Below are 27,219 nucleotides of genomic sequence, written 5' to 3'. Positions count from 1 at the left end.
CAGATGTTTAATAACATGTGATGAAATCTGTTCATCTGTTTATGTGTCTGCTGCACATGTTTGATGGGTATAACTATTTATTAAACAGCTTGCCCATGTGTTGCCAAATAGTGGATTAAATTCTAGTAAGTCTGCTTAAGTAGCTCTGTGCTCATGAATATGACATTTAGTCATATTTATACCTTTCCAACTGGGTTAAAATGTCAAAAAGATGTATTTTTGTAATATAAGTGCCTCAATCCTTTTTGACATTATTTTCCGTGGCTCATTTTATATGCATATCTTTCTTTTATATTATCATCATGATGGTATTAATTTGGATGTGCAAATTAGCTCTTCATGATGTTGTCATGTCAGCATCTGGATTCAAGATGTGCTGTTTCATAAGCATCACATCCCATTGCATTTCATCAGAGAGTCCCCCTTTCCTAATATAATTATTCATAAGGAACCTTGGGGATTGTGCTAATGGGCATCTTGAAGCTATAAAGAGTAATGAAAGTGGTTGTGTTACTACTATGCAATGAAGTGTATATAGAATACCATTCATATAATTAAATTCAGAATTTTTACCACTCTTCTCCTGTGTAGTACATTAATTATTTCTCTGAAGTTAAAAATAGTACTGATGGAGTTTAAGAGCTTTTTACAAGAGTTGTAGCATTTATAGTCACAAGTTGATTTTTGGCTTTTATTTTTAAAGACCTTCTGCAAATAAGTATCTTGTTGTACAAAATTATTTTTATGGATTCTTCATGTTGTATGTGAAAAGGTGGAAGATGTTTCTGAGGCAGAATATGAACTGCTGGGAAACTGGGCAGGGGTGTGCCATGTGTTTCCTGGTTCATATTATGTCTGTTGGTTTGATTGGGTGCAACACACATCGTGCTGCTGCTGCTGGTAATGTGTATCAGCAGTCATTGCAATTTGTAAGTTCAGCATGACCTTTGGTCTGGGTTCAGTTTTCTGTCTTTGTTCATTTGGAATAGGTGTTTTGATGAATGAAGATAAAGTATTTAGATCAAGTAGTCAATATGTTTTCTACTGATAATTCCATATTAATAAGTGCTGATGGTTAGTATCTTTAAGGTCTACTGACAATCTGATTGAAATCAATGGCAGTTTTGCCTCATTTAGTTCAATGGGAGCAAGAATGAGTCTTTAACCAGCAGAAAATTATAAACACCAACCTCTGTTCATCTGTCATTCGGTATGAACAAGAGTTTTCACGGTGCTGTCAGGCTGAAAAAAATCCTTTTCTTTTTTTGATAACAAAGCTGCATTTAGCTGAAGTAATCCCTAGGTAGCCTGTCAGAGGTGTTCCAGCTTTGTTATTCCCAACAATATGGAATGTGGCCACTCGCTGATTCTACTTAAGTAAGTAGCTGCTCCTGCTCAAAACAGCTTCAGAGACTGCTGTGCTGCTGAAATTCTGCTGCAGACATCCTGCATTAACCTAGTTATCTTGAATTTTCATGTGAAATTCAGACTTTATTTTAATGCTCTGGAGTACATCATATTAAATACATTGTGCAGTTCCCTTTTTCAGAACAGCAGTGACAGCCATGACGTTCCATGGCAATGAAGAGGGCAAGGGATTGTGAAAGCATCCTCCCTCTTTCATTATACACAGCTAGTTGGGATCTTGTCCTGTGTTCTGGACTGCTTTAACCATAAAAATCCCACTATCATTTTAAAATTGCTCATCTGCATAGTAGTCTACAGCAAAACTGAGTGGTAGCTTCATAAAACAACTCTTCCAGGATATCCTCTGAGTTTCTCCCCAGGTACCCACCAGGAGAAATGAGCTGTGAAGTTTGAAATTAGTTTTAATAGGTCCAGGTCCTGTCTGATCAAATGACAGAATGTCAGGGGGGGACTGGCAGCTTCCCTCTAATCATTGCTATAAAAGTAAAAGGAGAGAATGAAGAGAGGGAAAGTGCACAGAAAGCCTGGTCTCTTGGCTAGATTTCCAGATTGCTTAGGGCTTTAAAGGTCAAACCCAACACCTTAGGTTAGTACCTCCTTAATTACTAGAAGACAACCTTTAGAGCACAGAAATATCACGCTTTGGTTTTACTCAGCAAGCGTCTGCACGCTATATTAGTTCATGATTTAAAATGCCCTTGGAGTATGGCACTATACTGGTAGGTCATTAATCTACCCTTAGAAAGGCAAGTAAGTTTTGCCTCCAAGAGAAAAAGTTACATTCATCTTACCATCTGTATAAAATACTTGTAGTGCTTGGTTGTATTGGTGATCTGCAAAGTCAGGTTAACACTGCCAGATTTTGTACCGTGATTAAGGATTCTGATGCTATGCCTGGCATATTTTCAAGACATTTTGTGTAGTTGACCATTGCTGTTCCCATTTGTTCTTGAATAAAGCTCAACCTTGCTTTCGTATCTTCTAACCATATTCTCTGAGATAACAGACATGTCTTGAAAATCAGTAAATGAGAAAACATTCAGTCCATTAAAACAACCTTTTTTGGTTGGTTAGTTGTTGTTTTTTTTTTTGTTTTTTTTTTTTTATTTTGAAGGGGTACATTTTATATTTTTATATTTTTATATTTATGCTTTTTCTCATCATTTATGTGTTTCCACATTCTTTCAGTTTCATTTGATTACAGGGAAAAATCCTTAATTCTGTGTGCTAATGTATTAAATAGTGACCAGTTGCAATAACGTTCTCATTGGCTATTAGTTGCTTCCGACTTCTCCCCGTTACTTTTGCGTATTTGTGTTTTTCTATGTAAATATGAAAATAATAATTTTGAACAATTTAGGACAATAAAAGATCTGGTTCTGTATTCCTGCCTGGTGTGTACATGTCTTTGCTCATGCATATAATCATGGTCAGTGGACACTATTTGTGGATGTTCACCTAAACCTAAATAAAGAAAACCTCTGCTTGAACCTCGATTGTGGTTAGTAATTGCTTTGTTAGGCTTGACTTCTAATAATATTCTTTTGTTCTTGAACTTTATATACAGGTTATTATTTTAATGATCCTTAAGTTTAATTTTGTGCAAATCAGATATGGGGGGATTTGCTGCCTGTTTTTCATTGTCAGATCAGTTTCTGTCTCTCCTTTTAAAGCCAATTTCTACACACAAGTTCAAATCCCTTAGATCAAGAATATGCTCATTTATAAAGATTATAATTGATTTTTTGGCCCTGTTTTTAATACTTTGCACTGTAAATGACATCCCAGTGGAAAATAATCATCATACAGATGTTTGAAAGCTCTTTCCTGCCGAGTATGGTAATTGAAGTCTATAAAGTGTCATCAGACTCCATGTTGTTTCTAATTAGTACAAGGCAGTTTCTCTTAGCTTTGAATAGTTTTACTGGCCTCTTTCCTTCATTATTTTACCAGCTGGATAGTAAATCTTGTCCGTTACTCAAAAAACAGATGAAAAGCATGAGATTTTTTCCAGTGGTTGACTACTGTCTTGCTATCCTTTACCAAAAATACCAAGTTTTGTATGGTTTGATACTGTCTTTCTGAAGTTGTCAGTATGCTTTTAGCTCCAACTGGCCAGGTACTACTCTGACACCTTTTGAAAGACTCTTGATTTCACATCATCAGGAGAGACAATAGATTCCTCATAATAGGGCCTTTATGATAATGGTTCCCATTTGTCTATTTTCTGAAAAAGGAACTTTTAAAATGAGTACTTGATGGTTGAATGTTTACGGAAGACTGTTTCCCAGCTTACACTTCAATCAATAAAGGAACTTCAGCAAGGGTATACTGCAATGGGACAGTGGGTTGGATGCAGTGGAATAGTGGATATAGTGGGATGGAAGTGGTCAGATATAAGTATTTCTTCTATTGAAAGGAGCTTAAGAATCTGTGCAAAATCATTGGGAAAAGAAGCTTAACTGCATGTTTCAGCTTCCACGTGTACTCGCGTATAGGTCCTTACTGAGGTTGGATTGTACCTCCAAAATTGTACCTCCTCTTGGAGGTTAGTTTAGCCTAGAGTAGTGTCCCTGTATTTCTTCATATCTTGCTGCAAGCTCTTTTTGCCTTAAATAATCTGGGAGTTTATAGGACTTTACAGAGACAGAGGCAAAGAATTTGCAGGCCCTGTCTGCTTTCTTCAGGCATCCACTGTAAGCAAATATTCAGGTAGCACATCCAAAATTTGTCATGATGCATTGCTTACCTTACACAATTTCTTGTCAATTCCAATTGAATGACACTCCAGTAATATAAAAGTCCACATTTTGCTGGAAATTTAAGAGGTTCAAGAACCCCTATGTGAAGAGCTAACAGACAGTAATTTGTTCAGTTGACGTATATTCTAAGGCACCAGACTAAATTTAGGAGGCTGATTTGATCATATCCATATGACGGCATCCTGAGAAAATAATTTTGTTTCTACAAAATTTCTGTGTTTGGTAAGAAAACAATACATAACTGCTATGATCTGGAGAAGGCCTGTAGTGTAAATAATTACAGAACTCCTCCTTACTGGTTTCAGTGGAAAGTCTACTTAGTACTAACAATATATTTAATACAATATTACTTCACACTTGACCCTTCAGTTAGTGCAAAGCGTATGTAGAAGCAAACATCTTTCTCACATGAATTAGCTGCTGATTTTGCAAGCTCATATGAGGCTATTAAACCCATCATTGTGTTGTCTGAGTGTTTGATCTCAGGTGGTGTTCATAGCAAAGTGCAGTGACGTGTTGCTTTCTGAAGTAAAAAGAGTTTATTTGCTACTTTGCTGATAAGTATTGCATTGCTTAGGGATAGCAACATGAAATAAAAATATTGTTGTGGTGAGCCAGTTTCTTCCAGAGTTAAGAAATGGTGTCTGGGTCTGCATCTGTCCCCTTCCCTGCAGTGCAAGGTCTAATGGGAACAGCAAGCTCGTGCCAGGCCTGGGGAACGCAATGTCCCTCTGGTCAACCAGCCTTTGGCAAATTTTCCAGCATCTGCTCTGCGGTCCTGACTTGGGTAAAACTTTCCCCTTGTCATGGTCCTTCGAACAGCTAACCAGAGTGTTGTTGCTTTATTGCTTTGCCTTGGAAAAACCTGTCAACACCTTTTCTCTTCCTTCTATATTTAATGTATATGTCAACATGGAGGTTAATGGAGGATGGTGAAGATGTATATTCTGTAGTTAGCTCTGAATGTGGTGGTGTCCTGGCAGCAGTGTTGTCTTGGGCACAGCACTGTGCTAACATTATATTGGGTCTGATGCCAGTTCAGTCAGTACTAGCTCAGATTTTCCTCTGCAGTGCTCTTCTGCAATGCATAAATATACCCTTATGCAAACAAAAATTCAGAAGCATCTCAACTGCATATCCATCATTTATAATTATAGTGGGATTAAAATAGACTTGAGGCTTCAGTTGGCCTTATGCCTCAGAACTGCTGTATTGCAGCAAAGGCTGCTCTGCTTTGAGAGCACAGCAATGATTTCTGTGGACTGTGTTTTAACAACTGGCAATGATTGTAAAGCAAAGCTTCAAGGATATTGGGAGGGGGCTGGAAGCCTTGCAGTTCTTTCAAGGGCTTAGATGTCTAAATGTTATCTGTGTGGGCTGCAAATTAACAGCTCTCAAACTATATGGTTCCAGGAGGCATGGCCTTGGGGAAGATGCCTGCAGATTTGTGAGCAATCACCATATGCTTTGAAGCTCCCCCTGATCTGGGGAGGGTCCTAAGAAAATTGCTCTAGGTCTATCTTTGTAGAGGAGACAGAAATCTGACCTACCAATGTTTGTTTTCCCAGCCTATTGTGTTTTTAGCTTTTCATCATTAGCAATATGCTGGCAGAAGCTATATTTTGCATTTAAGATTTTGATGAGGAAGGAATGATTATGCTTAGTGTTAAAACATGATAGGCTTGAAGCTTTGAAGTCCATATTCTCCAGTTGTGAATGCAGTGGGAATGGTCTCAGTTCCTGCTTGCAATACTGTATTATTGGACTGGAAAGACCTTTCAGGACTATTTTATATAATTACTAGGTTACCTGCATGCTGCTACATTCCTCAGAGTAGGAAAAAAAATCTGAAATTGCCTAGCCATCAAACAGTTGTTTTTTTTAGACACTGTCCATAGCATTTACAATATATGCTGATTTAGTCCTGTTATGTAATTTATGTCCTTTAAGAATATCCCAAAACAGGAATGCTTATTTCCCAAGGCAGTTAACAGTGTTTGAAGTTTCTTTATCAGACACAGACTGGGGAAAGGTACATTGATTTTTAATGTCTTCTGTTCTTTAAGTAATTTTTTTAATGAGTAATTATAGAGATACGATGCATTTAAACTTGAGGGCAAATTTATCATTGGATTTTGCACATCCAGCTATCTAGAGTTCAGTCTTTCAGGGCTAGGAGTTCCTCTATTTCCTGACATAATTGGGTGATTTAGAATGCTCTCCATTTTAAGCACATGAGTAATCCCATCTTTCCTCACATTTATTTAGATGGATACATATATATTTATACAGATATATAAAATAAAGAATTTGGCCTTTTGTGATGTGAATCTTGTGAGATAAGCTTTTAGACCAATGTAAAGTTGCATAAGCCACTACTAAATTTGTATATTATTTCCTCATTAATATCAAACCTTAAAGCAGCAGGGTTGATAGTGAAGCTGATACAGAGCAGTTGTCCTGTTCATTTTTATACCAGCTTAGGAGTAGAATTTGGTGTTCTATCAGTATCAACAACCCATATTAACACCAAAATATCTGATTTTTATGGTCTAGGGATCTTTGTATAAACTTGCTGAAGAGATCTTGATGCAAACAAGAACTAATTGCAATATCTTTGAGCTTGGCTTTAGTTTATATACTTAAGCCAACCACACCGCCTGAATAATTCTGAAAGGTCCCAAGCACTGATTTAAAAGGATGCTTAGAATGGATCTAATGTATTATGATGTATGTGATCTTACCAAAGAAGTATTAGGTACTCCCAGAAGTCCCACAGTTATATGATCTTGTGACAGACCCAGAGGCAAATTCAGAGTTGTCAGCTGAATTGCCTTTGGAGCCTGCCAAGCAAACAGATGCTAATGTTAGATGAGTATGTACACGGCTTCGCATCGAGCTCCTGTGACAGTCAGCAAGCCCAATGCATGACCTGAGCTCACTGGTCCGCTGCTGGGAGTCAGAGATGTCCAGCGATGTCTAAGTTAGAGCTGTATGTTGCTCATGGTATTTGGATACGGTTTATTTGGATCCTGTAGTCAAAGTGTCCAATCAGTAGATTTAAACAGTGCCATCTACTCCTGTGCATTGAAATTGAGAAAAGCAAATGCGGTTTGTTTTCCCAGTGCTAGTTCTACAGGCTTTAGAGCCCCTTGTACTCTGGGAAACACCCGCCTCTGCCAGCTGTAGGAGAAAACTGTAATGTAATTTGACATAGCAGAGTGTGAGTGGTGTTGGTCTATGTGCTACACTGATTCATATGAGTTGCGGTCACTAACTACATCTGTCTGAGTAAACTGAATGTTTGGGAGCAGTGCAGCCAACGGGCACGGAGGGGCTGTGCCTGTGAAAGTGAGACTGCACTGTTCCCAGAATTTGTGGCTGCGTGCATGCTACCTGTTGAGAAATGTCCCTGGCTTGTGATAACCCCTGAGCCATGCCAAAGTGCTGTTTGGGGGAGAGCAATTTAGCACAGCAAAAAACCTGTCAAGGTCCACTCTTAGCAATTTAACGGTATGAATCACAGCACTGCAAAGCCCAAGAACGTCCTGGAGCTCTCCTTCATTTGCTGGCGCAGCTATGGCTGTTGTATCTCTGCTTTCCTTGTCATCACTCTGTGCTTAAAGGCTCTGGCTGTAGTCCAGCTCCTAGCTCCAGCCCTTCATGATTTTTAAGATTATATTCTCCCCCCTGCCCTTCCCCCTTTCGCCCAAAAGCCTGCTCACTGGGGCTTTTTTTCCTTGGAGCATGCTATTGTGAGGTTTTGTTTATTAGGACTCCATCAGTATATTCATTTAACAACATGCATACTCATTTGAACTGAATACAGGAACACTTAACTCTCTAGACAAGTGATCAAGAGCTTTATTAAATAGAAACGTTTTTGCTGAGCCACAACCTGGGTTATCTGTCCCTTAGTATGTATATATTCAAAACTGCTTCTCTGATCTTGGATAAAAACTCTGGAGGACCTGTTTCATTTTTTCCTTTGTGTAAAATGGGAATGCTAACATTTTCTTACTGACTGACTTGGGTTGCTGGGGGGTTTAATACCCAGAAAGCACTTTGAACATGAGAACTGCTGTGACAGAATTACTGAGAGCTTTGCTTCTGGAATTTAATTGCTCAGTTAAGGGGGGAGAAAAAAAAAATATAAAAAACACCAAACCAGAAAAAAAACAAAGAACCAGCTGGCAGTGAAATTCTATTGAAGTTTGTATGTAATACATAGAAAACAACATACTGAATCTGGTTATTCAGGATTGTATTTTAAATTTTGGATGACTTTTCATTCTCTTTGATACATTTTAAATTAATGATTTTCCTTTATAATTCTAAATATGGCTGGGGCTTTTTTGGTCTTTGTTTTATAATAACCTTTTAGCAAAACTTGATGTTTGCTTATTGTAGATCATTGCAAATATTATGAACAAGCATAATAGCTTCTGACAGTAAAAATAAAATTAGTATATTTTAATAATTTTTACACTTTGCATTTTTGGCATTTGTTTTCTCCAAAATAAGGGGTGAGGATCAAGGTCTTTCCATGCTTTCAATAAAACTCGGTTGCCTAGCATTTTTAACACTTGGCAACACCATTTCTAATCTTTTTTTTGCTGGCAGCCAGGCTCTGCAGCTCCTCGGTGGGATGTAACATGGAGCTGAGCAGAAGCTCCCAGCTCAGGCAGGCTTCCTTCTGTGAGTACCAGTTTAAACCCCGCTCTGGAAATTATAAATACATAATGTGGTGCCCATGGCGATTTTTTCCTTTTTGCCCATCAGTGCTGGTTGGTAAGTGGACTGGCACATTTCCTAATTGTGCTGATGTTTAGAAAGTGGAGTGTTTCAAGCCTGTTGCTGAATCCTTAGCTTAGATGACTGTCTCATGTGACAGCAAACACAGGAAGAAAGAAATGTCTGGCTGCATTTTTAAATTTTTTATTTTTTCCCAGAAATCTCAGAAGACTGAATTACTAGCATGTGTTACACAGTGTAAGCTGTGAAGAAGCTTTTAGCGGATCTGAATTTTAGAAGTGTTCTGTGCATATTTTTATGCTAAAATAGAGAGTGATCTGGACTGTTTTCTTAGTTTGAAGTGTTACTTGTAAGAATAGCTATTTGCAGTGTTACCAAACGGCTTAGATTTACCAAAGGTGAAAGGGGTTTCTAGTGGGTTTTCCAGTTTGTCCAGATTGGACAGGATGGAGAAATCAGTGCTTCCCAGGCTCAGGTGCTTTGGACATCCCCAGCGGCTGAGCTAGCTGCTGAAAGCAGGGCTGGAGTCAGCCCTGGCGCTGCCTGTCAGTATGCAGAGAGGATGCTCAGTTACTCCAGGTGATGTGGTACCACTGCTTGGGAGCCCCTAAATAGGTATTAAAAGTAATTCTAGGGAGCTTTTTATCAGTCCAGTGACTATTTCAGATTATGAGGGCACAAAGCAGTGCACTTAATGACTTCAGCAAAGTTAATGTTAATTAGACATTCTGCAAAATTGACGACTGAAGCTTTGAAATGTCTCGCTGATCTAAGCAGGTCACCTTGAACATGAAGAAACTAAAGTGCATGAGAACTGTGGCCAAAATTTTGAGAAATGTGTCCTAATTTTCAGCTACACCACTTCACCACTTCTGACAAATGTTCCTTGACCTTATTTACTACTGAAGTAGTGGGAAACTTTCCATTTACCTCAGTGGGCAGGTCAAGTCTCTTTGGCCTCTTTTCCTGGAGACCTTATACTCTGCAGAAGGGAGATGGGTTCCAGAACCTCTGAATTTAAGGTATTTGAGCTTTTAAATTAGGAATAAAAGTGCGTGTGTGGTGTCACTCTACAAAAACCCGAATCTCAGTGACTTGTATTCAGTATGAAGTGGTTTTTTTAGCACAGATCAGAGAACCCAGATAATCTATTTTACGTATTTGTCCTGTAGGCAAAAATATTTTTCACATTGACTGCTCCAACAGTTGGGTGTCATTTCCTGATTTTTCTAATTTGAGAAATACAGATAGAAATTAGCATGTGATTAAAAAGCTGTTGAAAACATTTTCTAAGTTCTTAAAATAAATACATACAAAAATATTGGAGAAAAAACCCCACAACTCTATTAAAGCTCAAGGCTAGAAACGGTAGATCAGTGGTCATAGGTGCTCATAGAGGAGGTGCAAATTTTGGATTTGATTTTTAGATTCTGTTTCAAGTAAATTCTCTCTTTGAGTCATCACTGAACCTACATTCAGTGTGCTTTCCTTAGTCCCTGAGGATATGGGGATGCATGGACCTGTGAAACTCAGTGGTACTGTGAAGGTCTCGTGATCAGCAAGGACTGATTCAGGCCACCAAGGTGTGTATGTGTAGCATTTCTAAAATCCAAAAGTTGGAGATTAAAGATGGAAGAAAGGGAAAGATTTGCTCAGTGTTTGACAGGGTTTGAGGTTAGGAAATATGTTGCTTCCATTTTTTTCTTTTTTTTTTTTTTTAACTATTATTTGTTTCAAACAGGCTTTCAAGAGCTGTTCAGCATTTGGCCCTGTCATTTTGGATTTCACAGCAGGAACGGTTTGGTATACTCAGGATGAAAAGTGATATTTAGCCTGATAAACTTCCTTGTTCTTGCTAGGCAGGATTAAATGGTGCTGTTTGGATTTTGCCCTCAATGTATTTGTCCTTGCTAGAAATGAAGCCAGGCAAGGTGTCAGTTAGAAAAACAACTACATGAAGTGTATTGGGCACATATCTCTGGATTTAATTTTCTTATTGATTGCTTACCTTGTTTCACTGATTCCTAAAGCAGTTATGCTATTAACATCATGCACAAAGTTTGCTTTGGCCCAGATCAGCTTCCTGTTAGGTTTTGCATTGCCCATACATCTGACATGGAGAAAACACTTACTGTTTTACAGCCCAAACTCCGTCAGGTTTAAGAGCCATATTAAATGAAAAAAAAGGCAAAGTGAAAGATTTGGCAGGGTGACAGATATCCCAGAGGCGAAGGGGCAGATAGATCCTTCATTTCAAACTACTTTCTTATCTTCTGCTGTGGCTTTTCCTTGTGCTCTTTCATGCTTTCTTAAGCTCTTGTGTGCATATGCTCTTTCATGTACACGCTTTTGTGCCCTTTCTCATGCTCTTGCTCTTTTTTACCATGTTCACATGCTCCCTCTCTTACTCTCTTTATCTCGTGCATCATTGTGCTCTTTTTCTCTCATCTGTCCTTCTCATATGGCCACCCAACTGTGTACTGGCTTGTATCCTATGTTGTTTTGGTGACTTGAAGAGGTGATGAGGTTGTTCGTGTGTAGGTCAACAAAACATTGTGTCTACCAATAGAGTGGAGTTGGCTCTCTGGTGCATTGCCTTTTAGCATTAAGTTTCTATTAAGACCCAGCCAAGGCTGACAGTGTGATGTGTGAGATTTTGCATTGTGTTTGCTTGAATTTTGAGGGGTAGTTTCTGGTGTCTTACAATCCCTGGATCCAAGATGGTGACTAGCACTGCTGTGAAACAGAGTGAATGTGCGTTACAGAGTCTGCTGCTTCAAGTAGAAAATTTTTCTGTTGTCAACAATCTCTCTGTCAGCTGTTTCAGAAAAGAAGGATTCATCTGACCCTCATATTGAGGTTATGCTTGCCTTGTTTTCTAGCTGCTTGAGGAAAGCTTTGAAATGTAAGCTTAAAAAAAAAAAAAAAACCCAAAATAGCAGGCTTTTTCTTTCCATCATTTTTTTTTTCTCTTTTTGTGTCCAAATCTAAACTAAATTCTTACAACACAGCTCACTCTAATGGCCTTCCCTTCACATGAGATACTATAATACCGCTCTTCTTTTATCTGCCATTTGCCCTTTTGTTTTATGGCTCTCTTTGTTGCACGCTTCTTTGTTGTTTCTTCCAGATTATGCTCCTCAGGGATTTTTGTATCAGTGTGACTGAACATTGCTTGCAGCCATACCAGGTTGTGCTGTGATCTTATTGGATTTCACAAACCAAGGTTAGGCCAGGTCAGAACTTGGTTGAAATAACGTAGACTACAAGATTGCCTGCTAGCCACTGGGAACACGCGCAACGAAAACCTGACCTAGATGCTGACTCAGTCAGCTCAGGCTGACAGTGTTGCCATGCTGATTGTGGTGGATGTGATATAAAGGAGAAGTTCTGACCAGTTCTGTCTGGCAGGATTTCACAGCTTTTTTTTGAGAAAGGAACTGATGTTAATTCCAGCAGTCTAGCCCATTCCAAATCCTTTAATTCTCTATGAGGATTACACTGCAGTTCAACAGAATCTTATATTCTCTGATCTTCTTTTCCCTGTACCGTTGCATGATGTTGTTTGCCCTCAAAACTTGCTACTGCTGTCCTAAAATCTGTATTTCTGTGCTGGGTGAAATTGTTTAGAAATTTTATTTTCTTTCCCGATCTTCTGAAGCAAAATAAAATATACCAGGCCCTTCAAATAAAATGCCCCAGAAAGGTAGAAATTATTAGTAAAAGTAACATAGAAAATTACAGTTGAGCTTTTCTTGGAGTTTGCGGTTTCTTACCAAAAGACTGTATGCAGATATGTAAGTATGCTCAATTTGCTTCACTGAGTGCAAACTAGGTTAAAAGTGACATGCAATTATGCTAGAGTGACCCAAAAATATGCAGATTTATTATATAGATAAGGCTTTTCTAATTATTGTAAACGTATTTGAACCTGTTTGTGTTGTATAGGAATAAGCTTTTTAAAACCCTTAAAATAAACCTGCAAGAAAGTGAACATCGAAACATATGTGATGGTGTGAAATAAAGGCCAGAATTCATTTGGGCTACGTGTACCAACCTTTGTGTCATCTCACCCCACACTGAGCCTGAGGGGGGGCTGCTGAGGGTTCGTTTGCCTGCATCCCTACTGGGACAATACTCATGAAGTTGAGGGAAGAGCAGTACTATCAGCTAGAGGTATCTTGATGTGCACAGATGTACATTGATAGGATTAGATCTATTAGAAAAGCTGAATATATCTAGCTAAGCAGCAGCTGTTGAGTACCACATAGCCATTAAACACATTTAAAGAGTGTAAATTGTGAAGCTGCAGAGGAATTAGTTAATGAGGTACAAAAGGGCAGAGGTGATTAGGAGTCAGGGAATGAAATACTTCAGACTGAAACAGGAAAAACTTCCCATCAGTTTAAGCTGTAATGTGATGTCTTTCTGTGAATATGTGAAATTAGCCTGGGGAATGAATTCTGTAATGTGTCGTACCTGCTGGAAATATTTGCTGTGGCAGGATGTGGAACTGGTGACCAGGTGTATGCTCCCCTGGATTGTTTTCATCTTTCTGAGGTTTTCAGTTTGCTTTTCTCAGTCACCGTCTGTATTTAGTGTCCAAGTTGTGCTTTTAACTGGGTGAAAATGTTGAGCATCGTGACTTTTAAATTCAAGTTTATATACATTTCTGCACAGACAAAATGGGGAATTTGAAAATGGAGTAGGAAACTTAATGTTGGATAAAAGTTGGGATTTGCAATCTGACTGGAAACATTTGCCTGTTAGCACTGAGGTTATACAAAATTGTTCTTAATGGGTAAATTATCTCTATCTGTGATAATCCTAATTGTTATTGCAAAGCTTGGCACTGCCAGCAGAGATAGGGAAGGTGTAGTGCAGAATAAACCTGGAAGGAATCTTTCATCTCTGCCATCCCTTGCCAACAGCTTACTGTACATGCAAATTCATCAGCTCATCCACTGTGGAGCATTTTGTATATCCTGGAGAGGGTGAAATCTGATAGTTAATTGCTCTGTACGCTCAGAGGGCCATTCTCCAATGGAAGAATCTGCAGGATGGGACCATAGTGGCTCATGTTGCTACAGCATTAATAAATGTGTAGGGGAATGTTTTGCAGAATGGTATGAAGAGCTTTGTTGATTGATTCTGTTTCTACCTCCTCTGTCTTGGGAAGAGCCAGCCTGGCTAATCTTTTTTATGAAAACAGCATGACTAATGTTCACTTGCTGAAGAGATACGCTGGATAAGATTTTATATTTTTTGTTGGCTGTTGTTTTCAGCTGTTATTTACAGGATCAATAAAAGTGATTTTCCAATTCAAGGATAATTTTTTACCAACAAGTCGCATAGCCTCCAAGGTCAGAATATTGGATCTGCTCTTTTTCAGAACAAGTTAATTTAAAAATGATAGGTAGCTTCCAGTTCAGAATTAGTTTTTCAGATATAAAGGAGGGATGCATCAGGAAGGAATATCTTGTGGGGGAGAGAATTTTGCCTCAGAACAACATCATTACACGCTGCCCACAGATACTTAATGTTTTAGGTGCTTTTCTCTATACAATAATTACTTAACTGCACGCAATATTTTAATGACAAATGCAATATAATAATAAAATGCAGAGCTATTTTATTATAACCCTGGTTCAGTTGCTATTGAAGTCTGTGCAAATACTCCTATGGACTCTACAGAGGGCATCATCCAATGCCCAGTAAAGTGTACTATAGTATTTTGTGACCATTGTGAACATAGAGAATGAGTTTTTCTTGCCATTGTGGAAGTATTCCAAGCCAGTAGCAAGTGTATTCACACATACAAGTTCAAATGCCATTAATTCCTTTTGCACAGTTATTTTATCTGATTCTTTTGTAATCTATTTGGAAAATCGCGTATATGTTACACATGCACATGCATACACACACAAATACACACATACTTTAATAGAGATATACATTACTCCCCTCTACATTTACTCTTCTCCCCTATTGCATGCTTATTCTGTTCTAAAAGGAGTGTCAATATGAGACTTCTGTGGTTCTCCCTCTATGGTTGGGGTAAGATACAGCTTTAAATGAATGAAATCATGCAGGTGGTATTTTATGAGCAGGAGCCCATGCTTACTATAAGTGTAAGAACAAAATAGCCAAGAAATATTCTTCCACTGGAAGCATGAACTTTACATGCCAGAAAACTTGATTAGATTTTTAGATTTAGAAAAAAAAAACAAACACAAAAAAACCCGTAATTTTTCACATCAAACTGAAGCTATCCCAAGGCCCAGAGCATCACCAACCATAAGCAGTCAATCAGTCTCTCTACTCTTCCTGTACTCTAATAAGACTAGAGCTTTAGGGGTTATCACCTATAAAATACGTAGTCTCTATAAGTCCACTCTATAATAAGTTGTTGGTTTCTTTTAGACAAAACAATTTGATGGTGAAGATTTCTTAAAAAAATTAAAAGACGTTTTTCTTTAATGTGATCAGGGTAAAGTTTTCCTTTTTTAGATGGTGAATTGTTTATAACGTTCCAGTAAGAATCTGGCTTTTGGGTGGCTGTGTTGCTGATGAGAACTACTGGCAATAGAAGCTTTCTAACACTCAACTGCTAGTTTATTAAAAGAATAATAGGAGCAGATGTTTTCAATTCATAAAATGTATCAAATAAATGGTACATCCACTTGTTATTTCAATTCCTTTGAATTTTAGTGAACTCATTTGGGGCTAGGTTTTCAAAAGAGCTTAGCCCACTGTCACCTCATTGTTCTCAGTATAAACTGATGGATGATGAATGTGTTTGAAAACCACAGCTTTTTATGCCTAAAGGGGAGCCTGCTAACTACTGACACTTCTAAAAATCTGGCCCATATTTCTGGTGAGTGAATACTTATCATTATAGAGGATTCATACATGCAATCTCTGAGTAATATTCTGCATTTGCCTGTGATTGTATATATGATGGCTTCTTAATTTACTATTTCACTAGGCATTTTAATTCAAATTATGCTAATAGTGTAGGATTAACCATGGATTATGATTCTAGTATTTACTGTCATACAAACAGAAAAACCAATTCTTTTGCTCCTACAGTCTCTTTCTCCCTTCTCATCCTGATTTATAGTAATTTGTACTCAAGACTGGCCTCAGGTTTTGATGAGGTTTCTTGTTTAAGCTGATGCATTTGCTTTAGGAAAAGGAAGTTGTTGAAAATTAGGAAGGGACTGGGATCCTTCTATCTTCTAATGACACATTTTTATGGTGCTGAAATGAATTACCAAAAATGATGATTTCAATGTATTCTTGCTAGCATTGCACAGTTCTGGTTTTGACTTCATTCATCTGTGATATGACAGGCTACATGTACTTTGCTTTTGCACTCTCTGGCTCAAACACTTATTTGAGAAAACTAGTGCTAGGGGATTATATTAAAACCCTCATAAAGGATGAGGAATAAATAATACATGCAACAAGACTGAGATGTTAAGCTGGTCCTTGGTAAGGGAAATAGCAGGAGGCCAATGCTTTGTAGCAGCCTGAGATTGCTCTTCTTGAAGCATAACCTCTCCAGAGGTGTCCTCCACTCTGAAACTGCAGATGTGCTGGAAACATGTATTTGCCTCGTTACGTTTGCACTTGTTTCGTTGTGTAGATTGTAATGGCATGCAGCCTGTTTGCTTTAGTGACTTGTTGAATTCATCTATATTCCTTTAAATCCCTTATTTGTTGCATTTTTTTGTGGAGTGCTTGATATTTCTAATAGTTTTGTCTTGTCATAGCAGTCTAAAATTTGTCTTTTTTCTCTTTTTCCCTCCAGCTGATATTATTTCTACAGTTGAGTTCAACCACACTGGAGAACTGCTGGCTACTGGTGACAAAGGGGGTCGGGTTGTTATATTCCAAAGGGAACCTGAGGTATGTGAATTACCAATGTAGTCCTTAATAGCATGTGAAAAACTGGTTTTATTGTTAATATCTTCATTGGATCTAATTAGGAAACTTGTTTATAATCTCAAGATTCAGTAAAGCAGAATGTCAACCTCTTTGGAGAGGAGGTGAAAGAGGGTAAGGATTTTATTCTCAGAAGTTTGTTGTCCCAAACAGAAACGCTTCAAAGTTCCAACATTCTAAACTAAGAAAAAAGGTTGTTTTTGTTTTACTTCTACATTGTTTTAATAGCTTCTGCCTGTTTGATGGAACCATTCAATTTAAAACAATGCCTTTGCTGTGATACCTTTATATTTTGTTTTTAAATTTAGTCCATCTGCAGTATCTTTTGTAGAAAACTTTCCTGAATAATTGACATTTCTTAAAAAATTCTGCCTTTTATTAAATGTTGTTTTAATACTTAGAGGAAATTTCATTCCTGTAGAAACAAATCTGTCAATATCATGTTTTAAATGAGAAATTAAATTATCGTTTCAACATTTTTAAATTTATAAGGTTGCTTATACACTTTTCCTAAAAGATGGAGTTATATTATCATCATAAACCACATGTTTCTGATGTTCTTATTCTCCACAGAGTAAAAATGAGCCTTACAATCAGGGGGAGTACAATGTTTACAGCACTTTCCAGAGCCATGAACCTGAATTTGATTATTTGAAGAGCTTGGAGATTGAAGAAAAAATAAACAAGATCAAGTGGTTACCGCAGCAAAATGCAGCTCACTCACTTTTATCAACAAATGGTAAGATAGATGAGAATATATAGGACATATCATCATTTTGCTCTTGTGCAGTTTAGTGCTAAATGTATGTATTTGTTAATTTCTAGCTATTTCCTCTTTCAGAGTTTACCAAGACTGTCACACTGACTCTGATATCTGTTATTTATGTATTTTATTCATAGTCAAAGGGTTTTTCCTGCTGCCTATCTGTAGACATTTAGAGAGCTATCCATTGTTGTTATTAACATGCAGTGCTATCCTGAAATAAATTTTGTGGTGAAGGCATCGCCTTACTCAGCAGCTGTGTTTCAGTGGGGATTTAGAATTTTGTCTGCTGGTTTTGTCATAACTTTTATTCTTTGTAGATGTGTAAATGAATGTAGGTGAGAGAGATGAATATCTTTTTCTTTTCATTCATTATCATCAGAATGGTTTATTTAAGTTCTAAAGCGTTACACAGATCTTTGGAAGGCAGTAGGAATAATAATAGGACATTGATACCGACTCATCTTTCTAACATGCTTAAGGTCTGTTGCTTAAAAAAATACAGTATTAGAGGGGATATGCAGATATGACATAGGGAGAAGAAACTGAATGGAGCCTAACATGCACAGTTATCATTTAGGAAACGTTTGGACACCCACAACCTTTATTAATGCTGGTGATACATGAGACAAAAATACCCAATTTTAAATCTTAGGTCTCATTGTAATCAGAAAATAATTTTTCTTGTGGAAGTTTCAGCATAACTGGGAATTGCTGATAGAAAATAGTGTAATCTCACCTTTGGGAATTGACGCTTTAGGGCAAAGTGATTACTTCTAGTTAAAATTTATAGCAATAAAAATTATTTACATTAATTCACAGTAGATAGCAAATTATTTTATGTCTTATAGTCTGTTTTCCTTAAAGTTGTCTTTTGACTTTTTGGTGCCACTGTTGCAATATTTGAAATGAATCATACCTGTTATAGCTAGGTGATTTGTGCTAACGTAATGATTAGTCAGCTAATTATGAAATTTGGGAGTTTACTTCTGCACTTCTTGCATAGTCAAAATATCTCTTCTACTTCAGATAACTTTAACTAAGCAGGGCTTCTTCCAAGTGCATGATACAAAAGCAGATTATTAAAAGTAACCCCCTCCCTTTTAATTTTAAAGTTTGTTTTTGGAAACTCTGAGTAGTACAGCCGAGTCCTTGGATACATTGCTTTTACAGTTGGCCTAATAGACCTTTATATCCGTTTTCTGGTTAATATTAATATAGGAGGGGAGAAAGGAAGAAATAATCTTTCTTAGTGTTGCTATGGGTTAATCCAGTTGCAGCCAACACTGAACAAACCTAGGACCTGGCAAAATACTTTGGCCTCAGTTTTTCCTCCTTCTTAATTCTGGAGCATCCCAGCAGACCTCTTTATGGCAAGGAGAATGCAAATAATGCCACTGGCACAGTCTTTGGATTTTGGCTTTGAATTACAAAACATTTTTGTTTGTCAAGGAGGATTCCTGGCTTCCTGGCACGAGTAGGGTTGAAGTCCGAAGATTCACCTCTTGGCATACTCTTAAAGATAGTTTTAACTTTAGGATACAGAAGACTCGTGTTGAATTCCTTGCTGTCTCACAGATTACCTGTGAGGAGTCATTGACAATCTATATCAATTCCATGCCTATAAAAAGGGATAATAGTATTTTCCCTAACTTGTAGAAAATGAAGGCATTACCTGTTACACACATTCATATTGGGAAGGTGGTAGAAACATCTTGAGTACTGTTCTTTTTTTACTAATTTCTGAGCCTGTAATGCAATTGTTAATGTTTTGCTCTCTGGTAGTTTAGGACCTAAAACACAGTTTTGGTCAGAAAAAATGAGAACTGTGAAATGCCTGCCTTTCTTTCTGCAGGCACAGGTGTACAGTGCCCATGGAAATTGCTGGAAGGAGCATCCCTCTGCTAGGGAGCATTCTTCTGTTAGGGAGCACGAGGGGAGAATCCATCCAAATCTCACCCTCAATATATGAGACCTGACAAGTCTGTACCTGCCCAAATCTGTTTCTGTCCTTCTAAGGAGGACTTTTGTCTGAGGCTGTTTCTGCACAGGTCACCTCCCTCAGAGGGGGTCTTGGTTCCTTTCTAGTTCACGCATTACCAAGAAGTCATCAGCTAAGCTTTGATTGCAGCATCTTAATGGAGGCAGAAGAAAATCACCAAGGCTTTCAAATCCCACTGTGGATTTGCAGTGCTTGCAGTTAGCAAATTTCTGGTTTGCGCTGTAAACTTAACTGGTTTTGTAGTATAATAACAAATTATTAGATTCATTGGTATCTTTTGTACCAGAATATATTGGGGCCACTTTTGATATGAGCTTCATGGGGTAGATCAGAATTTGGCTTATACAAATCCTTTCATCTGAGAATTTCAGACTGCTTAACAGACATTAATTAATTTAAACTTCACAGCACCCTTGAGACTGAATGAATACTGAACCTCACAGAGAAATTTCTATATTTTGCAAAATATGAGCATGCTTAGAATTTCTAGGGAGCTTTTAAAGTCCAGAGGCAGATGAAGGAGAAGAAAACCAACACATGTAATACCCTTAACCACTAATAAAATAATTTTCACTTAGGAAATGGGTAGGTTTATCAGTAGCAGTCAAATCCAACACTGGAAAATTGCTTGTATTTTTTCTTACAATTCATTTTACAATTGCCATACTTACAAATTTTAGACTAGATTAGCAGGAATGCACTATTTACTTGCAATAAAAGTCCTAAGTGCATGACATGGTCTATATGTATTTTTAGTAATTAATTAACACAACTGATACAAATTAAATGTATTGCATATTTAAATGGAGCTTTTTAGTTGCAGATTGAACTAACCTATTGTTCTGTAGATTGGTCAATTGTAATGTTTTTGTTGCTTGAAAATTAGCATATCGGTATCACTAACTGATGCATAATAGTAAAAACACTGAGTAGTGGAGGGATTGATTTTAAAACAAGTAAGGTCAAAATTAAAGTTGCTATAGACATGGAAAGTGATTCCTGTATTCATATATCCTGCCTTTAACATGATTTCTACTAGCATTTCAAAGAAGTATTTGGATCAGCCACACTGGGGAAAGTATTATGCTCTGCTATGTAGTTGGGGAAGAAGGGGTAAAGGAAGAAAGTGGGACAAAATCAAAAATTATGCAGGAACTGAGGTTATTGAAAGCTGTGGTGGCAGCTGAAGTGCAGAAGCTTTGGAAAGGCTTTGGCTGCTCCATGAACAGTTGAGTGGAACGACTGTTAGAAGCTCAGGGACAGATTTTTTTCAGGATAAGAGTTGGCATTGATTTTTCAGCCTGGGGAGTGTTAGGGTTGGCAGGTTGAGTGCATGACCAGGGTGGGAGTGGACAATCAAAGTTAAGGAAATCTGCAGCTTTAGCTACTACTAAAACCAGGACAAACTCCATATAAAATGTTTAAAATCTCTTGGCTTCAGAAGCTAATTGCTAAATGAGAGGCATCCTTATTCTGTCATCATATGCTTCACCCATCGTGAAAGAGGGAGAGTTTAGATTTAATTCTGTTACATGTAAGAATATATTTTTCTCCCTAGAACTCTCTCTTACCCTCGCAACACAATTCTCTCAGGTTTTTTCTCAGTTATTTCTCAGTTGCTATCCCTTAGGAGGGAGAAATGTCTGAATTTTTCACACAGCCTTTCATTTGCTGCAGCTCCCGATGTTATACCAGTACACCACTGCTCATCCCCATGATGGGCCAGGCAGGTGTCATTGGTCTGTCTGTCTACTCCATGCTCTTCTTGTGCTGTTTATAAGTAATCTAGCAAACTGGCTTTAGTATCAAGGTTATTTCCTTGCAAAGTCAAATTGTCAAACTGAGCTACAGCAGTGAACACTGAATGGTTTTGGTCTGTTCCGCCTGCAAACTGCTAAGATGAATATGAGAGCAGCATGTGCTCTACATGGTCTGTCAGCTGCCAGGAACCTCTGATTTAGTTTGATGGTATGGGATGTGCTTTATGAGTGTTTTTTCTGTTGGCAACATTTTCTGGATGTGCAAAATTAAGTGACCCAGACTATTTCAGCATGGGACTTCTCTGAACCAAGGTGTAGAAATTTCTTTAAGGAATATATTGTGAAACATGAGTAACTACATTCAGAACCCCTATCCTGACAGTTGTTTGTCTTTTCTTTCAAAGATAAAACAATCAAGTTATGGAAAATTACTGAAAGAGATAAGAGACCAGAGGGGTACAACTTAAAAGATGAAGAAGGAAAACTTAAAGATCTTTCTACAGTAACATCACTGCAGGTAAGCTGCTGTGTCCAAAATACAGTTGTTTCTGTACAGAGAAGAGAGTCATGGGTGCTAACTCAGTAAACGATTTAAGTACATACTTAATACTAAGCATATATATGATTATTCTAATTAAGTTTTAGCTGACTGATAACAGTCTTGAATCTGTTACACGTTTTTAAGTCTCAAATGCTTTATTATGTAGTGACTAACACGGATATGTTTAGAGAGTTTATATCAGTTTTACTCTTCTTGATAAAATTCTCTCAGCGTGACATAACGTGCTTTCACATTGGATTCTTTAGCCTGGTGTGCTGGAAGCATTCTGCTTGTAATTAATATTAAACAGTGTTCTTGCCCCAGTCAGAGAAGATGATTTAAAGACAGTACACCAAATTTCAGTCCCATCTTTATTTCAGTAGTATAAAAGAATTATCTCCTACCTGAAGAGTGGGGTTTGCAGTAGTCTGCTCCAGTTAGCGTGAGGTTCTGCATTGCTGAACAGATGCAGTCATGGAACTCGTATAAGTGGGTATGATTATAGAATCATAGAGTAGTTTAGGTTGGAAAAGCAACAATTGGACTCAGCAATCTTAAAGGTCTTTTCCAACCTAGCACTGCCAAATCTACCACTAAACCTTGTCCTTAAGCACCACATCTACACGTCTTTTAAATACCTCCAGGGATGGTGACTCAACCACTTCCCTGGGCAGCCTGTTCCATTTCTTGACAAACTTTCTGGTGAAGAAATTTTTCCTAATACCGAATCTAAACCTCCCCTGGCTTAACTTGAGGCCGTTTACTCTTGTCTTATTGCTTGTTACTTGGAAGAAGAGACTGACACCCACGTGATAACGTAATAGATTTTTGATCTTAGACTTTAATGGCTGAATTCACTCCAGATATTTTGGCAAAGGAAGGGTCTAAATGTTGGAATTGGAAGGCCACGTTGTATAAATGTTAGTATTTATTTAATATTGAAAACAAACAACCCCTACCTCCAAAACAAATGATTACTGCCTATTGTGAAAAAAGCCTCCAAAGTTAAATATGATTACCTTAAGGGAATATTTATCTATTCAGTATCATTAGGCAAACAAAACTATTCCAGATTACTTCTAGTCTGAGAATTCAAAGGCTGAGCAAACCATTGTTTTGTTCCTTTAGCAGCAAGCTAAACTCAAAGCTTTAACTTCTCTGTGTTCCTCTTTAAACTGTCTTGTGAATTGATACATGGTTTCTGATACATGTCCAACAACATCAAATAGTCCCAATTGTGGACCACAGCCTTACAGTGTTTAATGCTTTACCAATAGGGAATAAATTAGTAATGTCTAGTTATTGAAGCATGACATTGAAGTGGCACAAAGGGAAATAACAAGGGTGATATGACGAGTGATAGTCTGTGGTCTTGGCTTTTCAGGAGTATGTGTGGATGTATGGTATGTCAACACACATGTTGGCGTTGTTTTCTAAGACTGGGTTTATTATGTTTTGCTGAGATTATAACCTTTTCACCACTTGACTTTTTCGAAAGAGACATCAAGTAGCAAAAGAAACATACTGTAAGTGATTTACAACTAACAGCAAACTCTTTAACAGGCACAAAATACAAGGACTACACTGCTTGTCAGAGCCAGAGCCTACTGCATATGTTGAACAGTAGCTCCTGCTGTGGCGCTAGCCCATTCTGTAGCAGCTGCCAGTGCCTCCCTTCTCACAGTCCAGGCTTTCCAGTGCCTCCCTTCCCACAGTCCAGGCTTTCTATCACTCTGCCTGGCTCTCCATGACTCTGCTGTCTCTCCCATCCCCCTTGGGAGGCCTTGCCCAGCAACTCGTCCATGGGGAAATTCAGCTTGCAAGCACTGTTGAGAAGTTTTATAAGGTCACATTCTTTGAATACTTGCTCTCTACTGAAACTCTCATCGTCCTAGCAAAAGATTATTTAAAATCTTACTCCCCTTTCTGGTTTGTGTTTTGTTTTTATTGGCAGGTGCCTGTATTGAAACCTATGGATTTGATGGTAGAAGTCACTCCCAGGAGAATCTTTGCTAATGGTCACACCTATCATGTCAACTCAATATCCGTCAACAGTGACTGTGAGACATACATGTCAGCGGATGATCTCAGGATTAACCTCTGGCATTTAGCAATCACAGATAGAAGCTTCAGTATCCTTTATTGTGGTTCTTTGCTCAGTGTTGATAGCATTAGTGGGGCTTAAGAGAGCTGTTTTAAAATAGTTTTCTGCAGATTTTAAAATATACCTTTACTTATCAGAATCCCTGCAGTATTTGTAACAGGAGATGCTCAAATATCATAAGAGACAGCTAAGAGGTTACAAAAATCAGGGAATTTTATGTGAAGAATTTTATGTCTTGGAGTTGGTTAGTGACAAGTAAATAAGGAACTGATGTCAGCTGAATGGTAACTACCCACCTGACTAGAATTCTCCCTACTGTTATTTCCTGAAGACATTTTATGCTGAGCTACTACACCTTGTTATTCTGAAAGGTCAGTCCTTACTCTGACTGTGCCCCCTGTTCTCCATCATCCTGCTTCCAAGAACCTTAATGCCTGAAATGTGCACAGTTTGGGGGGTAAGGCTCAGTTGCTTTGTGTGAGTTATTGTGTCTGTGATTAATGCAGTCATTGCTATGTTAAGTGCTGGCATTGTCCTGAAAGCCGTGTTGTTGGGATCATTCCAGTCATCTGTGAGGCTGCCTCTTGCACTGCAATAGGGTGGCTTGGAGGAGGAACAAAAGAAAATGTAGCCAAGAAAAGTGATTCTCTGTGTTTTGCAGAACATAAAGACCAGTAAGAAGAGAAATAGGTTATGGAGCAAGCTCAGAATGTTGTATTCCTTTAGTGATTTCTTCTTAAGTATTTCAAAAAGAATTGTGAAAGTATTTCTATGTGGATTTGTATGAGTGACTTTTAGATGTCAAAGTGAAATTGTCCTACTGGAGGAAAATTCCTAAAAGAAAGCACAGATGTGACAGGGTGTTCTCCCTGTCTCCAGCTATTGTTTATATTTCTTCCTTCATAGACCATATCATCTGTGGAGCTTAACCAATGCTTTGTTAATGTCACAGGAGCCATTTCATTAAATCAAACAGCTCTTACTGTCCTTTAAAAACTGCCTTTGCAGGATCAAGTGAGAGGTGCCTTTATCCTGGGGATTATAGGGAAGATCTCCAATTTGTTTCTCAACTCAGATTCTTTTTCTGTCTTTCACCTGTCTAGATTAATCAAGCTAAATGGTGTCCTCTTTAATATGACTGTTTATATAGGACCAATTTATATGTGGTTCTTCAAAGTCCAGCTACTTGTGCCTCCAATATCCAAGCAACTGTATTTCCATTGATTAGTAAGAGAGAACAGCGTGGGAGAATTGTTTGGCAGCATGTCTATGTGGAGTAGCAGCACGGCTCCTGACAGTGTCCTCTTCACTGTAGCTTCACCCTTTAGTCTTGACTCTGTCCTGGACACTTTGATACTTGGCTACTGTGTATCCTCCACTTTCTTCTAAAGCAGAGCAGTCAGACCAAGCACAGCAACCTCTGTATGTCTGTGTATGTTAACCAGATCACATTCCAGAATACTTATGCAAGATAAGTCTTTGCTTTTGTCAATCCCTTTTATTGTGTTAAAATCTGTTTTATAAACGATGGATTGCCAAGACAAATATTTCTGCCAAGTTTCAAAAAAACAAATAAGTAGTTATTATAGTTTGTGTGGACAACATGAGTTTTTTATTAAGTCATTTGCCATGCTAAGAGCCTACTGACAGAAATATCAGCTCCAAATGAATTTTTAAACCCCAAATGTGTGTAAATCCTTGAAAAGAAAAGTCTTATTATGGGAGTATCGATGTAAGCAGAACAAAAGTATTTTGAGTATGGTAGTGTAAAATAATTCTTACCATTTATGCAGAGCTTTTTATCTTCACATCCTTCATATATGTTGATCAGCTTATCCTTACAAGAGATTAAGAGGATGGTAGATAGATGAATTTGTCTACTATTTTGTGGATGAGGAAATTTGGGCAGAAAATGTAAAGAAATTGCTTATGAAAACTATAAATTTCATAACCCCGATTAACAACATTTCATTTGCCCTTTGTACAAAAACACTTGTATGCAAGCTTCAGAAGCACTTGGCCTCCAATGAGGTTTCAAATTCTAGCAATATACTAGAAAAGAGCTGAAAAACAGATTTAGTCTTATCATCTTAACTGCTACCGTATGCCTTGATGAGACAGCACGGGTAGCAAAATTATTTGAGATTGAAGAACTGTTTAGCATGTTATAACTGTATGTTCAATGGCAATACTCGGTGACAGCACCATGGACTCTGTTTCAAGCATTAGTGCACTCCTGTCATTGAATATTTACTGATAAAAAGTGCTTTACAGTTTCTGATTGAATCATTGATTTAACTCTTAAACATGGTACAATTTATGGTACCATGCTCAATTTCTGAATATGTTCTAAGAGTGATGATGAAGGAGAAATTAAGAGTGTGTTTCTGAGTTTTAGGATAGGAAACTTTTCCTGTATCTGAGTTTTGGGGTACTTATGTGGATGACCTTGGAATAACTGGACTTTTATCTTGGATTGGGATGCAGACATTGCTGCTTCTTTTAGATACAGATGAACAAACGTATGGGAGGACTGTGATGAGAGAGTTTAGGCAGTGATAGGAGATAGCACTAGGTAAAGGGATGATCAATGCTAGGGGCAAACCATTTTTGCTAAGCTGGTCATGGTGGCAGCAGTTTGACTTTTGTGGCTGGATACCAGTATGTATTCAAGAGAGTAAATCGAGTTTAAATAGTTTGTATCCACATCTGATTTAGACATTATAAGTTGTATCTGTACTCAGTTGTCCAAGCGAGATTATTTCTACTTAATTCTTTGATAAATGGAAAAGTTGAGATAGGTGTTCAGAGAGAAGGTGAGATAGTTACAGAATATTGCTCATATTGGGGGATTAACTGGGAGACCACAATAACTAAAAGAAGGAGATGAGTAAGTTCAATTTGCATCAGTCTTTCCACAGGTATCTTTTTGTCCATACAGAGTCCTGTAAGTCCTTGTAAAATCGCAGGGACATGTTTCCCACTAGATTTCAACATCTGTCTCGTAAAGAAACAGCATTTCTGGCCTACAGAAAACCCAGTTACTTAAAACTCTCTTGTAAGCAGATGAGCTTCTGGTAAAAACAGTAGGTGTGCTGGTTGCTGTTAGGACTAGACATATTAAGATGAAAAATTTCTGCCAAGCAAACAGTTT

General features: G+C 37.9%; 1 protein-coding gene across 10 annotated transcripts in view; it reads left to right on the top strand.

The window, feature by feature from the left end:
* Positions 1-27,219, top strand: part of PPP2R2C (protein phosphatase 2 regulatory subunit Bgamma) — a 205,490-nt gene that overhangs the window by 127,627 nt on the left and 50,644 nt on the right. For all 10 annotated transcript variants that reach the window (XM_032984474.2, XM_032984472.2, XM_032984473.2 and 7 more), the window contains 4 exons: positions 16,762-16,859; positions 17,469-17,634; positions 21,825-21,937; positions 23,916-24,093. In XM_032984474.2, coding sequence (XP_032840365.1) covers positions 16,762-16,859; positions 17,469-17,634; positions 21,825-21,937; positions 23,916-24,093 — 555 coding nt within the window. The remainder of the gene's footprint in view (positions 1-16,761; positions 16,860-17,468; positions 17,635-21,824; positions 21,938-23,915; positions 24,094-27,219) is intronic.

Source organism: Tyto alba, unplaced genomic scaffold, assembly GCF_018691265.1.
Source record: "Tyto alba isolate M040663 unplaced genomic scaffold, T.alba_DEE_v4.0 Super-Scaffold_6, whole genome shotgun sequence".
NCBI classification, from domain to species: Eukaryota; Metazoa; Chordata; class Aves; order Strigiformes; family Tytonidae; genus Tyto; species Tyto alba.
The sequence above is the reverse complement of the archived record's forward strand: the minus strand, read 5'-3'. Positions and strand labels throughout refer to the sequence as shown.